The sequence below is a fragment of the Nansenia antarctica genome (genome assembly GCF_963989245.1).
Source record: "Nansenia antarctica genome assembly, chromosome: 5".
NCBI classification, from domain to species: Eukaryota; Metazoa; Chordata; class Actinopteri; order Argentiniformes; family Microstomatidae; genus Nansenia; species Nansenia antarctica.
In genome coordinates this window covers 17182907-17195393 of record NC_137690.1, presented here as the reverse complement: position 1 = coordinate 17195393, position 12487 = coordinate 17182907, and the positions used below count along the sequence as shown (strand labels likewise).

The window sequence follows — 12487 nt, the reverse complement described above, 5'->3', positions numbered from 1 at the left end:
TCATTCATTTTGTTCAGTAATATCGTTCACGTGTATATGCCTTGTACAAGAGGAATAACTTTTCCTACATTCTTAAACTCCTGCATACTTAAATGAGGGTGGGTAAAATACAATTAGACGTAACTAGCAAAGATGTCTTTCAGTGTAGTTCCAATTTCTAAACAGTAACCTAATTAGTCTGATAACATAAACAAGAAACAAAAATAAAATAAAATGAACAGTTGACCCACAAAATACACTCTTAAATCTTAGTTTTATTTTAGCATACATACTGTGTACACATGTAAACATATACTGTCCGGTAGGCTACTGTAGTTGTAAATAAAATAAATAATAAAAATATTTTTGGGTTTTGAACACACAATTTCAATAAGTGCAAAACTTGAGAGTAAGAGACAAACTCATTTAGGAGTTAAACAAAGGTTGCAGTGCTAAAAAGCAGGGGTCAATGGGTAAGGGTTAGGGTCAGGGATTATGCTCACACAGCACAGGGCATCAGCTGACCAAACACAAATCCCTTATCTGCAGATCTGAATGGACTAGATCGGTGTAAGCAATATGCTGATGCCACAACCCTATGGGGAACTTCAGCCACATTGCTCAGATCTAGCAGGCTCTTTCAGATCTGAAAACATCACAGATTTGTACAGTAGGCCGTTGGGGCCAGATGACTGGAACAGGCTGTTAGGGGAAGGGCAAACTCTTAGTGGGTTGTTTTTAGAGTTGGAGGGATCAAACGTGCCATGCAGTAAAGATGCTAATCAGCAGATATGAAGACAAAGCACAAAGCAGCAGGGCCAGTGCTTTGCATTACACATAAGAATGTGTCATATGAATGAATCATAACAATCATGTGTCGGACCAGAGGCCCAAGTAGCTTTGACAGCAGTGGAGGAGGTCAATGACAGGGGCCTCTTTATTTGTAGCCATGCTTTTCCAATAGTGGGCTGCCTGCTTCAAAAGCACTGACAGACAGTAAAACTAACCATTCTCGTCCATATACAGGCAGGGCAGGGAATGTATTGCTGTTTAGGTCCTTTGCTATAGTAAGTTTACCTTTGAGAGTAAAGAGGTTGGCACACGAGGGGGGGGCCTCACCCGCCTTGTACAGCAGGGTACTGTACACACACACACACACACACACACACACGTAAGTACGCACACACAGGAAAAGGTGAAAACAATTGTGCATGTTTTCCCTTCGAACGCCTCCTTAATTGCAGATTAAAACGTGTCTTTAAAAGGTTTGCATCCTTTCCACCCCCAAAAAAGAAATATATTATAATATGTTTTACTATAGTTTTAAATACTCATACAAACAAGTACAAAACATGATCAGAAGGCAGGAACCTTGTCTTCAATGTCAGTCAATTATAAATTGAAAGGAGTGACATGATATATTGCACTGGAATTCTGGTTGGAAGGACGTGCTGGCATAGATAACCTTCTTGAGACATGCACTACATAAAATGACAGTAATTATGGTATTGCATAAACTGTAAATTGTCTATGTATCACAGGACAAAGTAAGGTTAAAATAAAGTCAAAACAAATGGCCCCAGAAAGCCTCATATAAAAGTGATGATGAGCCATGATGACACACTCACTCACTCACTCACTCCCACGCACGCACGCACGCACACACGCACGCACACACGCACGCACGCACACACACACGCACGCACGCACACATGCCTGTAGTGAGGTCTTTATCCCAGTAGCAGATAATGCAACCCATCCATATCAATCACTCAGGGCTCTGGAAGAGAGAAAGGAACCGGTCATGGTCATACCAGTTGGTTGAGGTTTGGTTCTTGTGGGCGGAACAGTGAACCTGCTGTAACACGAAAACCAGAGACAGAGAGTGGTGGCAGCTGGTAAACACCCAGATGCCAGGCAGTCTGGGAGAGGGTTGTGACTCATTCACGGCACTGTCGTCTGCTGTCCTTCCTCTTGTTGCTTTTATAACACTAATCACATGTTATATAATAACTCTCTTGTGTGTTTCTCAAGCCTTTATTACTGCTGCGGCTGCTCAAAGGCCACACCAAGTTTGTCATAGATATCCTTCAGCAGCAGCAGAGCTGTGTCCTCAGACTCCCTGGTAGACAAACAGAGAAGAGGCCGTTACCATACCGACACCATAAAGACAACACACATATGTATAGTTACAACACCAAGACATGCAGGATATACTGTGTATCGTACAACACACCGATGTAACAGCACAGAGACATACAGCACATAGTGCATCAGATAACAAGCTAACGTAACAGCCAATGTAAGACCCACAGGAGAGCCAAGAAAGCATTCCCCACACCATTACAACCACCTCCAGCTTGGACTGTACAGGTGTTTCTAATAAAGTTCTCAGTGAGTGTATAGTGCGTCAGTCACATTAACAAGTTCATGTAACAGCCGATGTAAGACCCACAGGACTCTATACCACCACGCACACAGGAAAAATGCTCACCAGTAGCAGAGGTGGGACTGGATGGCAAACAGGTATTCATTGAAGCTCTCTATGGGTTTCTCCTGCAGTACGTAGTCGATCCTTCGCCCTCCATTCAGCATCCCCACCTTTACCTCCCGCTGCTCTCCCTCCTCCCCGGGAGACTCCGCCTCATCAGGTACACCTTGTGAGGTCAGAGGTCAGACGAGAACCAGTCACACGCAGAGCAAGACGGACTGTAACAAGGAGTGCATCTCAAGAGTCTACAGTGGGCCTTCTCTCTTTGTCTCCTCTTTCTTGATCTGCACTGATCTGAAAACACAAGACGGGTGACAGCAACACGGCGCATACCCCCACCACGCATTTGCTTTCAATGAGCTTGTTCTCTCAGATAAATGCAGAATGATGGAGGGTGAGGAGACAGGGAGAGAGAGGGGAGGAGGCAGTGACATTGTCTAGTGAAATGAAGAGAGGATCCTCTACTGTCAAAAATGTAAAGGAGCTCTCGATGCAGAGATCAACCGAAACTAGCCAATCAGTGCTCTGGCGGTAGCAGCAAGAGGTCCAGATGTAGATATGGCTACGGATCAGAGTTGCTGTTGAAGGGAGGGTGTTTAGATCGACAGGTGAGAGTTGCTGTTGAAGAGAGAGTGTTTAGATCTACAGATGAGATGTGCTGTTGAAGGGAGAGTGTTTAGATCTACAGGTGAGAGGTGCTGGTGAAGGGAGTGTGCTTAGATCTACAGGTGAGAGGTGCTGGTGAAGAGAGAGTCTTAATGGCAGGGCTTGTGTGATCAGCGGAGGTGGAGAAGGATAAATGGACATTGACAGAGCTGTGAGAGTCTGATGGACTACATCAACGCTGAGATGTACTCTAGGTAAATGAGAGCCAAAATGCTACCGGTTTAACCAAATGACCAAAATCTACTATCAGTGTAGATATAAACATTATAACCTATATGATTGCCAGAGGAGGGCGCTCTAAGGACAATTCGCTGTGAACAGAGGGCTGGGCAGCAGTTAATATGGCAACTGACCGACAGACATACAGACTACAATGAATCGAGTGGTACAGTAGACCATTCGAGGCCAGTGACTCTCCTGGCTTACCTTGGAAGTAATGTTTATGAAGGGCCTTGGGCCACTCCAGTATTTTAGTCCATAAATCAGCCTGACTCTCTTCGCTCGTAGCTGCAGAAGCGGCTGGGGCTGAGGTTAGAGGGCAGGGGTTAAGGGTCAGGGCAGAGGACCAACCACCAAGTGGAGAGGAGAGGAGAGGGGGAGCATGCAGACAGAGGAGGAGGAGATAAGGTTAGACCTACGTCTATAAGAACACACATACACCACACACACACAACACCACACCACAGTCGTGTGCTGGTCCTACCCTCTGTCTCCTGCAGGGGGCTCTCTGTTCCCTCATCTACCGGGGGCAGTGCAGCTATGGGACCTCGGGCAAAGGTATGCCAGGCCGTACGCAATGAGCCCAGAACGTTATTCTTCAAATCGGTACTCATGCGAGTGAGACTTTCCTTCAGCTCTGTAGGAAAAAGAGACTGACAGTTGTTTGCTAGAACATGAGACAGACAGACAGACAGACAGACACATAGACAGACAGACAGACAGACAGACTGGTGTACCTAGGTGCATCCTCTTGCGGCCCTTGTGGTGAGGAATCAGCATGGGCTCCAGGTCCGCCTCTGAGACGATCATGGGCTCTATCCGATAGGCTACGGGATCAAACTACAGGGAGAGAAAGCTTAGTCAGGATTATGACCTCAATCCAATAGGCCAATGGTGTCAAACTGCAGAGGGAGGAGGGGAGAGAGAACATAAATAGGCTGTATGTATATATATGTAGGTGGCGGAGGTGTAGTGTGTGTGTGTGCGTGTGTGTGTGTGTATGCGTCTACTCACAGGGTGATAAATATTGTAGAAGTTCTTGCAGGTAGGGAATGAGTAGTTGGGGTCGATGCGTTTGAGCCCTCGGACTGTCAGGAACATGCCGATGGGAGAGCCAAACGCAAAGAAGGTCTGAGGATGGAACGCCAGCTGGGGATAGTTAATGGACACCTGGGGAAGAGAGAACGTGTTCTTCTGAAAGTGTTTCTTACCGTGTTTTAAACAAAACTATGCAGTACGTTTGAGTATGTTGAGTATCTTTAAACTAGGCGGAGCAAGAACATGTTACATCCCTGTAAAAGAACTAGAAAATACTGTATATAGATATACTACAGATAATACTACAATTCCATACAGAGCACTCCAATTCCTGTACTGTAAAGATAAATACATAATAAAATACAGTGTAGTAGACAGAGGTCAATGCAATCTGATGAGTATGAATGACTGATGACCATCATGCGTGACATCAAACCAGCAATCATTCATGATCTCAGGGCAACATCAAGGAAAGACCAGGGCCATCACAGCAGTGGAGAGGAGACCAGGGAACTCACACAGTAGCAACACGTTACAGCGAGTGGATATGGACCTTACAATGGATCAACGAGAGCGACTCAACTGACTATAGGGACAGGAGTTTTTCCTGACTACATTCCTGACCAGGAAAAAACTCTGGGCCCTGGTTATAGCCCCATCACCCGAGCAACACATCTGAGTTTTTCCTGGTCAGATCTGGTGGCCAGGAAAAACTCCAGGCCCTACAAACCAGCAGTCGCTTAAAAGGTTTCGAGGTTGATGGTGTGGGCCAGGGGGGTGGGGCTAAAGTCCTTCCCGAGGATCCATTCTAACGTTCTCCGTGAGGAGAGGGGTGGATGGCACTGGATGGGAGACGAGAGGAGTAGGAGAGTGACGACTGAAACACTACTGAAGAGAGGAGAGGAGAGGAGGTGGAGCATTGGGAGACAGTAGATGACAGACCTGTCCCTTGGCTATGCCTCCATTGGTCTATCCAGGCAGGCAGAGGGAGGAGAGAAGTAGGAGGGCGATGTTAGGCCTCAAAGCCGTCTGCACAGCTACTACGGTTAACCCAGGCACTGGTGTGTGTGTGTGTGTGTGTGTGTGTGTGTGTGTGTGTGTGTGTGTGTGTGTGTGTGTCTGTTACCTGTCCGATGCCCACGTCAAAGTGTTGGTAGTCTACGGCGCTAGTGGTGGACATGGTTCTAAGGAGCTCTCGCCCTGCCGACGGCAGTTCTGAGGAGGGGTCGTCAGTGGGGGCCTGCAGCCCGGGGGCCAGGAGCACTGTGCCCGACCTACAATCCTACACACACCACACACACACACACACACACACACACACACACACACACACACACACACCACACCCACCACCCACCACACATCACACATCACACATCACACACCACAGACCACGATTACATCTATATCTGGTCAACAAACACTTCTGAACTGGAGCAGAAGTGTGTTCATGCCTGACCTGGCTGGTGCGTCTCCTGCTGGCAAAGCTCAGGATCTTCTTCCGAGGTCCCAGAGGAATCCCCAGCTCCTTCAAGTCATTCTCACAACACAGACCCTTCAGGAAGATAAGAAAAGACAGGGGGAAGAAAATGTGATCACAAAAAAGACAAGAGTCTGTGTGTGTGTGTGTGTGTGTGTGTGTGTGTGTGTGTGTGTGTGTGTCCATGTCTCACCAATGAGTCCAGGTCTAAGTCCTCTCGTTGTAGTGTTGCCAGGTGCTCCTGTAGGCCCATCCTGATGAGAGCCTGCTCCAGGGCGTCACAGGTCAGAGGGCAGGGGTCATCGCTATGCTCCTACAGCACAGGGTCAGGGGTCAGAGTGTGTGTGTTGGGGATACCCTATCTACAACACAAGTAGAATGGGGGAAATGGAATACTTTTCACTTGAGTATCTACTGTATATCAATATCTATGAGCAACTGTTGTCGCCAGTGTGAACGCCTCCCACCAACCTCTCCGTCTGGCCGTCTTGATCCCATCTTCTGATTGGTGAGCAGATCGAACAGAATCAGAGACCCTGGAGAAACAAAAGGGGATAGAAACGCGTCAGGATTCACCCCAAACACCCCAAAGACCGTATAAAACAAACATGACAGGAATCGAGCGAGTGTGTCTGTAGGTCTCACCCAGGCTGTGGCCCACGACAGACATTTCTCCAGTGAACTCCGGGTGTCTCTGTCTGAACAGCGCGTGGAGCTTGTTGACCTCGGACGCAACCGTGTCCACTATGGTCTGGCAGTAGGTGGGACTGTTGTAGAAGAACAGGTCCAGCAGAGTGTCGTTGGTGAAATGTCGAAGTCTACTGATGCTGGGTAGTGTGATCCTCTGGATGTCCCTGAGGGATGGAGGGAGGAAGGAAGGAAGGAAGGAAGGGAGGGAGGGGGAGAGAGAGAGAGAGAGAGAGAGAGAGAGAGAGAGAGAGAGAGAGAGAGAGAGAGAGAGAGAGAGAGAGAGAGAGAGAGAGAGAGAGAGAGAGAGAATTGAGCAAAACATAGATTTACTGTACCAGTATTTCAGTGCAGGCTATATGATATTACTGCTCTTCCCTCCCAGTCCCATGGTGTGTGTGTGTGTGTGTGTGTGTGTGTGTGTGTGTGTGTGTTCTCACTCGTCAACTCCGGTAGCGTCGCCATGTAGAGCGCTGTGCCAGTTGACTGGCAGGAACTCCACTCGGCCCACCCTTCCCTCCTCCTGCCCACGCTTATAATGGGACCCCAGCAGAGACAGAGAGGCACTCCTGAAGTCATTCACTACACAGAGAGACACAGAAAAAGAGATCGAGAGAGAAAGAAGGAAAGAGGGAGTTAACACCCGCACACCCACACACACGCTCCCTCAATACACACACACACACACAGTCCCTCAACACACACACACACACACGCACGCGCACACACACACACACACACACACTCACACTCACACTCACACTCACACTCACCACATTGTATGATTGATCTGAAGCGGAGGTCACAGGCGGGTCCGATGCCATGTACCATGAACACCAGGTGGTCCACTGTGTCAGGTTCTCCTGGAACACACACACACACACACACAGTCAGGATGCCCTGATGAGCAGGTACACACGCACACGCACATACACACACACACACAGGCAAGCTCGCACATGCACGCACACACACCGTCGGGAATCTCTGCTGGGATGTTGCTGACACCCCTTTTGACTGTGCGAGGACGTGTCTGCTCAGAAGGGGCGGAGACCCACTCATCCTGCAGTGTTACTGGCTGGTACTGCATGATCAGCTGGGGGGTGGGGGAGAGGGGGGAGCAAATGTTTAGATCATATGGTATACTCACATGGAAAAGAAAATGAGGGGCAGATTCAAAATCAGTGACCCCGTAACTTCTCACAGATAGGTGCAACGTAACAGTTGTTTGTCTGGTCCAGTTGGACACTTTGTTGCGTGAAAATATGAGAAGCTCTTACTTTGGGGTTGTGCAGGATGACCGTCTCTCCTGAGGGAAACTCCAGCTTCCTTTTCCACTCATCTAGACTCACTGCTATCATATAGGCCTCCTGAGAAAGAGAGACAGACAGAGAGAGAAAGAGAGCGAGAGAGACACACAGAGAGAGCGAGACAGAGAGAAAGAGGAAGAGAGCTTTATTGATAATAACATGTGATGCAAGTGATGCAGTTGCAATGATGTCCAGGGCTCGACATTAAGGCTTGTCCGCTTGTCCGGGACAAGTACATTTTATGTTCGGACAAGTGGACTTCCTCCTGCAGTTGTCCGATGGACAAGTCAAAACAAAAAAAGAAATCAATGGGCCGGTTTCACAGACAAGGCTTAAGCCTAATCCTAGACTAAAAAACATCTTCAATGGAGATTTTACATTGAAAGTGTGATTTAGTCCAGGACTAGGCTTAAGCCTTGTCTCTGAAACCGGCCCAATATGTATTAATATCTGCAAACATGAATTCCTCCTTCCGATCTGAATAGTAAAAAAAAATAGCAAGCAAAGCGATGCCGTGCCTCATTCTTGCTATTTGAATGAATGAATGAATGGACTTTATTGTCATTGCTACAGTACAGGTACCAAACAACGAAATTTAGGAGGGGTGGCTCCCCCTATTTCAGTCTCTCGTAGTTCGTTATCGTCATAGTTCGTAAATTCGCTCAGAGCGCACACTGCGTTCAACGTCATAAAGACGTGATTGGACAAAAGGCATTCCATGAGTGCTGATCAGATTCCAGAGCGAGTTTACGAACGCAGCCATAGTGTTGTGGGTCTCCTGTCACTAGTGCCATTCACGTGAACGCGTATTCGCTTCTTCTCAATGCCGCTTATTTTCATGTAGTTCGATGCGATCGTATATTTTAGGTTTGAAGTTTTAAGACCAGCACATCGCAATACGAACTTCAGAATGACACTAATTATAGATTTCTCAATTTGAATATAGGATAGGCTACTATCCAAAAGCTAGCAAATAAGATTGCTTCCATTGGGGAGAGACTATAGTTACAAACATTTTTTGTAAATATTTCTAGATATTCATCCCTTTTGTGGCCAATCTTAATCTAAAAGGGTTAGGGTTAGGGGTTACGTTTTTAAATAATTACAAAATATTGTTTAATGAATACATTTGAAAATTAAGGATACATCATTATCAAATCAATAGTAGTCAAATGTGTTATTTGCATACACATACACTCACTGGCCACTTCACCCCCTCTTTTGCCTTCAGAACTGCCTTAATTCTTTGTGGCATAGATTCAACAAGGTGCTGGAAACATTCCTCAGAGATTTTGGTCCATATTGACACTATAATATCACGCAACAGCCCGTCTGGCACCAACAACCTTGCCAGGTTGCCATCACCTTTATTTCCCATTCTGATGCTGGTTTGAACTTCAGCAGATCGTCTTGACCACGTCTACATGCCTAAATGCATTGAGTTGCTGCCACATGATTGGCTGGTTAGATATTTGCGTTAACAAGCAGTTGAAAAGGTGTACCTAATGAAGTGGCTATATATATTATTGCTTTTTCAAACTCTTTGGATTTGGACAAGTAACTTGAGCTCTCGGACAAGTAAAAGATAAGTTCACTTGTCCGAAGGACAAGTACCTGAAAAAGCTTAATGTCAAGCCCTGAATGTCCCAATAAGGTTTCAGCAGCGTCAAGTGTCCTACCTCCAGACTGGTGCTGAAGTCCTCTGGGTAGGGCATGAACCTGACGTCTTTGTCCCCTTTATAGAACCAGGTACACCGTCGCACCTCTGACGGAGCCTGATCCCAGTACACGGCATAGCGCATCCTCTCCCTTACCCTCACATCGTACCTCTCCCCCTCCACTGCTACTATCACCTCCTCCTCTGCTCCTCCTAGACACACACACACACACACACACACACACACACACTGACATTTACATTTTTTTTACATTTAGCAGACGCCTTTATCTAAAGCCAGGGTTCCCACACCTTCTGAAACATCAAATTCACAAGCGCCTTTCAAGGACTTTCAAGACTCATTTCAAGGACCCGTGGGAACCCTTACACAAGTACATTTGTCTAAAGTAAGTGAATCATCACATTTGTCCATCAGTAATAAGAAAAACGAATCTATGCTAGGACCAGGGGCCTTTGGCAGTGACAGTGATGGAAGCGGGAAGGATTAACATGGCTCCTAGATGGCGTTCTGACAACAGGTACGGACAGGATGTCTTGGCCAAAAAATACAGCATTTGTCTAAACATGAGAAGAAGAAAAAAAGCTCTAGTCTAGTGTGTAGAGAGAGAGTGTGACTTTGTTTTATGGAGCATCAAGACTATCTTTCTTCTCTGGGGAGGTTTTTTCATAGAGTGACTCTCTGTGACGCTGTTACTTTCTTTGCTTCCACAGTTAGACCTTACAGTAAAACAGCTTGCGATAAACTACACCCTACTGGCCATCCTTCCTACAAGGTGTGTCTGTGTGTGTCAGCCTGGTTGGTCATAGGCGATTGGCAGCTAAACTCAATCTACCAAAGGTGTCAGTGTAATTGATACCAATAGGCTCCCAACCATATCCTCTCTCCCTACTTCTCATTTCTTTCACTATTCCTCTCACTCTGCCTGGCTCTATCCTTTTTTCTCTATTTCCTTCCCATCCTATTTCCCATTTTATCGCTCCAGGTGTTATTATTTATTGACATATTTACCATTTAGTAGACACTTTTATCCAAAGTCTCTCTGAAGTAACTTAGGGCTAACTAAGTGCTTAGTTAGGGCTTAGTTAGGGCTTACTCAAGGGCACACTAGTGGTGGTGTTCCCAGGTGATCACCAGTCCAACTCACTATCCACTAGACTAGGCCACCACTACCCCAATACCTCTCTTCACAGAGACATAGACAGACAGAGACAGACACACACTTCATCACCTCCTCCATCTCTCAGTCATGGGTTAGCTGAAACTGATAGTAGGTAGGTGGTGGTAGTAGCGTGTGTGTGTGTGTGTGTGTGTGTGTGTGTGTGTGTGTGTGTGTGTGTGTGTGTGTGTGTGTGAGTGTGTGAGTGTGTGTGTGTGTGTGTGTGTGTGTGTGTGTGTGTGTGTGTGTGTGCCAAGAGCACTGAATGCTCCAGTGGGCTGAAGGCCAGCGTTGACCAGATGACTCCCACAACTGTTCCCAACACACCCATCTCTCACCACTCACCAGTAGAGCATGCGCTCTCTAGTCTCTCAGAGTCCTCTCTGCTGAAGGGGAGCCACGCGTCCTTTTCATCGGCACGGCGACAGTAGAACCAATGGGGCAGCATCGGTTGATAAAGCGGCGGAACTGCATCCATGTCAATCAGCTCGAAGGAGGAAGTGGAGGAAGGAGAGGTCTCTTCCGCCGCTGGAAACACCTGTAGGAGTTGACATCATCATGCTGATACCAGAACTTTGTTCAGAAGTGCAAGACTTAAGTAAAACATTTTTCAACAGAGAAGATAATTCTGTGTTGTTATTGGCCAAGTCCATTTCCTCTCCCAGCATCCCTCTGGGCCATAAAGTCAAAACTCAACAGTCTCTGTATGAGTAAAACCCTGTTTTCAATGTCAATAACAGATAGGTGCTGTAGTGCATTAACAATGACATGTGCATCTCACACTAATCACAATCATACCGTTTCGTTACTTCCCCTCAGCACACCAGTCTCCTACTATCACTCCACTCCAGCGTTTCATCTAGGAACTTTAAAAATGAACAGTCCAAACATAATTTGTACCTTTCCCAAGAGCTCCCACTGAGGCTGAGATAACCAAATGAGGACGAACCGTGGACAGAGGGTTAGGGTTAGGGACAGAGAGGAGAAGACAAAGTGAATGGGACCTTCCCTGCCACACAAAGCCCTGCTTTATTCTCTTTTTCCTGGCAATGACCACTCTTCTCTCTACTCTTCCCTTCCACCCACAGCTGATGCTGTACGACCAGAGCTCAGCACCAGTGTGAGAAAGCACCACTCACACTCCTAAACACCCACACTCTTTATGTCTATAGCTCACCCTATACCTCTGTAAGCATCTTGTGTCCAGTATATTATTATTATTTTAAAAATAAATAATTAAAAAGTGCCTTTCTCAGACTCAAGGACACTATACAAAAAATAAATGAATAAAAAGATAAAATTGTAGTCAAGATTTTGTTTTTTAATGGTAGTTGAGCTCAGGCAACTATAGGAAATAGTGTTAATCAGGACCCATGCCATGCTGTAGGAAGGCCAGTCTGAACAGACGGGTCTTGAGTCTGGTCTTGATTGTATTGAAAGTATCAGAGCATCGGATGGCTGGTGGAAGGGTGTTCCACAGCTTGGATGAGGCAACAGAAAAGGCTCAATCGCCAATTGTGCGTTGCCTGGTGCGGGGTATGACGAGGATGTGCAAGGGTGTAGTGGTGGAGTAGGTCAGTTAGGTAGGCAGGAGCCAGGCCATTGAATGCCTTAAAGGTGAGGAGGAGGACCTTGAAGGAGATTCTGTATTTTATGGGGAGCCAGTGAAGCAGTGGATGATCTGCACCTGAGTTTTGGACATGCTGTAGCCGATTCAGGACCTTTCTGGAAACACCAAGAAGGACCCTGTTACAATAATCCAGGTGGGAGGTGACAAAAGCA

At 46.6% G+C, this 12487-nt stretch overlaps 1 protein-coding gene across 1 annotated transcript; it reads right to left on the bottom strand.

The window, feature by feature from the left end:
- Positions 1 to 295: 295 nt before the first annotated feature.
- LOC308157813 (triacylglycerol hydrolase DDHD2-like) lies at positions 296 to 11901 on the bottom strand (the record flags this gene model as incomplete). The annotated part of the gene is made up of 17 exons (XM_080531414.1): positions 296 to 2101; positions 2474 to 2636; positions 3840 to 3992; positions 4093 to 4195; positions 4370 to 4525; positions 5520 to 5675; positions 5853 to 5948; positions 6067 to 6186; positions 6345 to 6409; positions 6519 to 6727; positions 7001 to 7142; positions 7334 to 7423; positions 7536 to 7656; positions 7841 to 7930; positions 9550 to 9740; positions 11051 to 11243; positions 11890 to 11901. 17 exons carry the CDS (start codon positions 11899 to 11901, stop codon positions 2020 to 2022), a joined length of 2142 nt encoding a protein of 713 aa, XP_080387540.1. The 3' UTR covers positions 296 to 2019.
- Between the last annotated feature and the right edge of the window lie 586 nt (positions 11902 to 12487).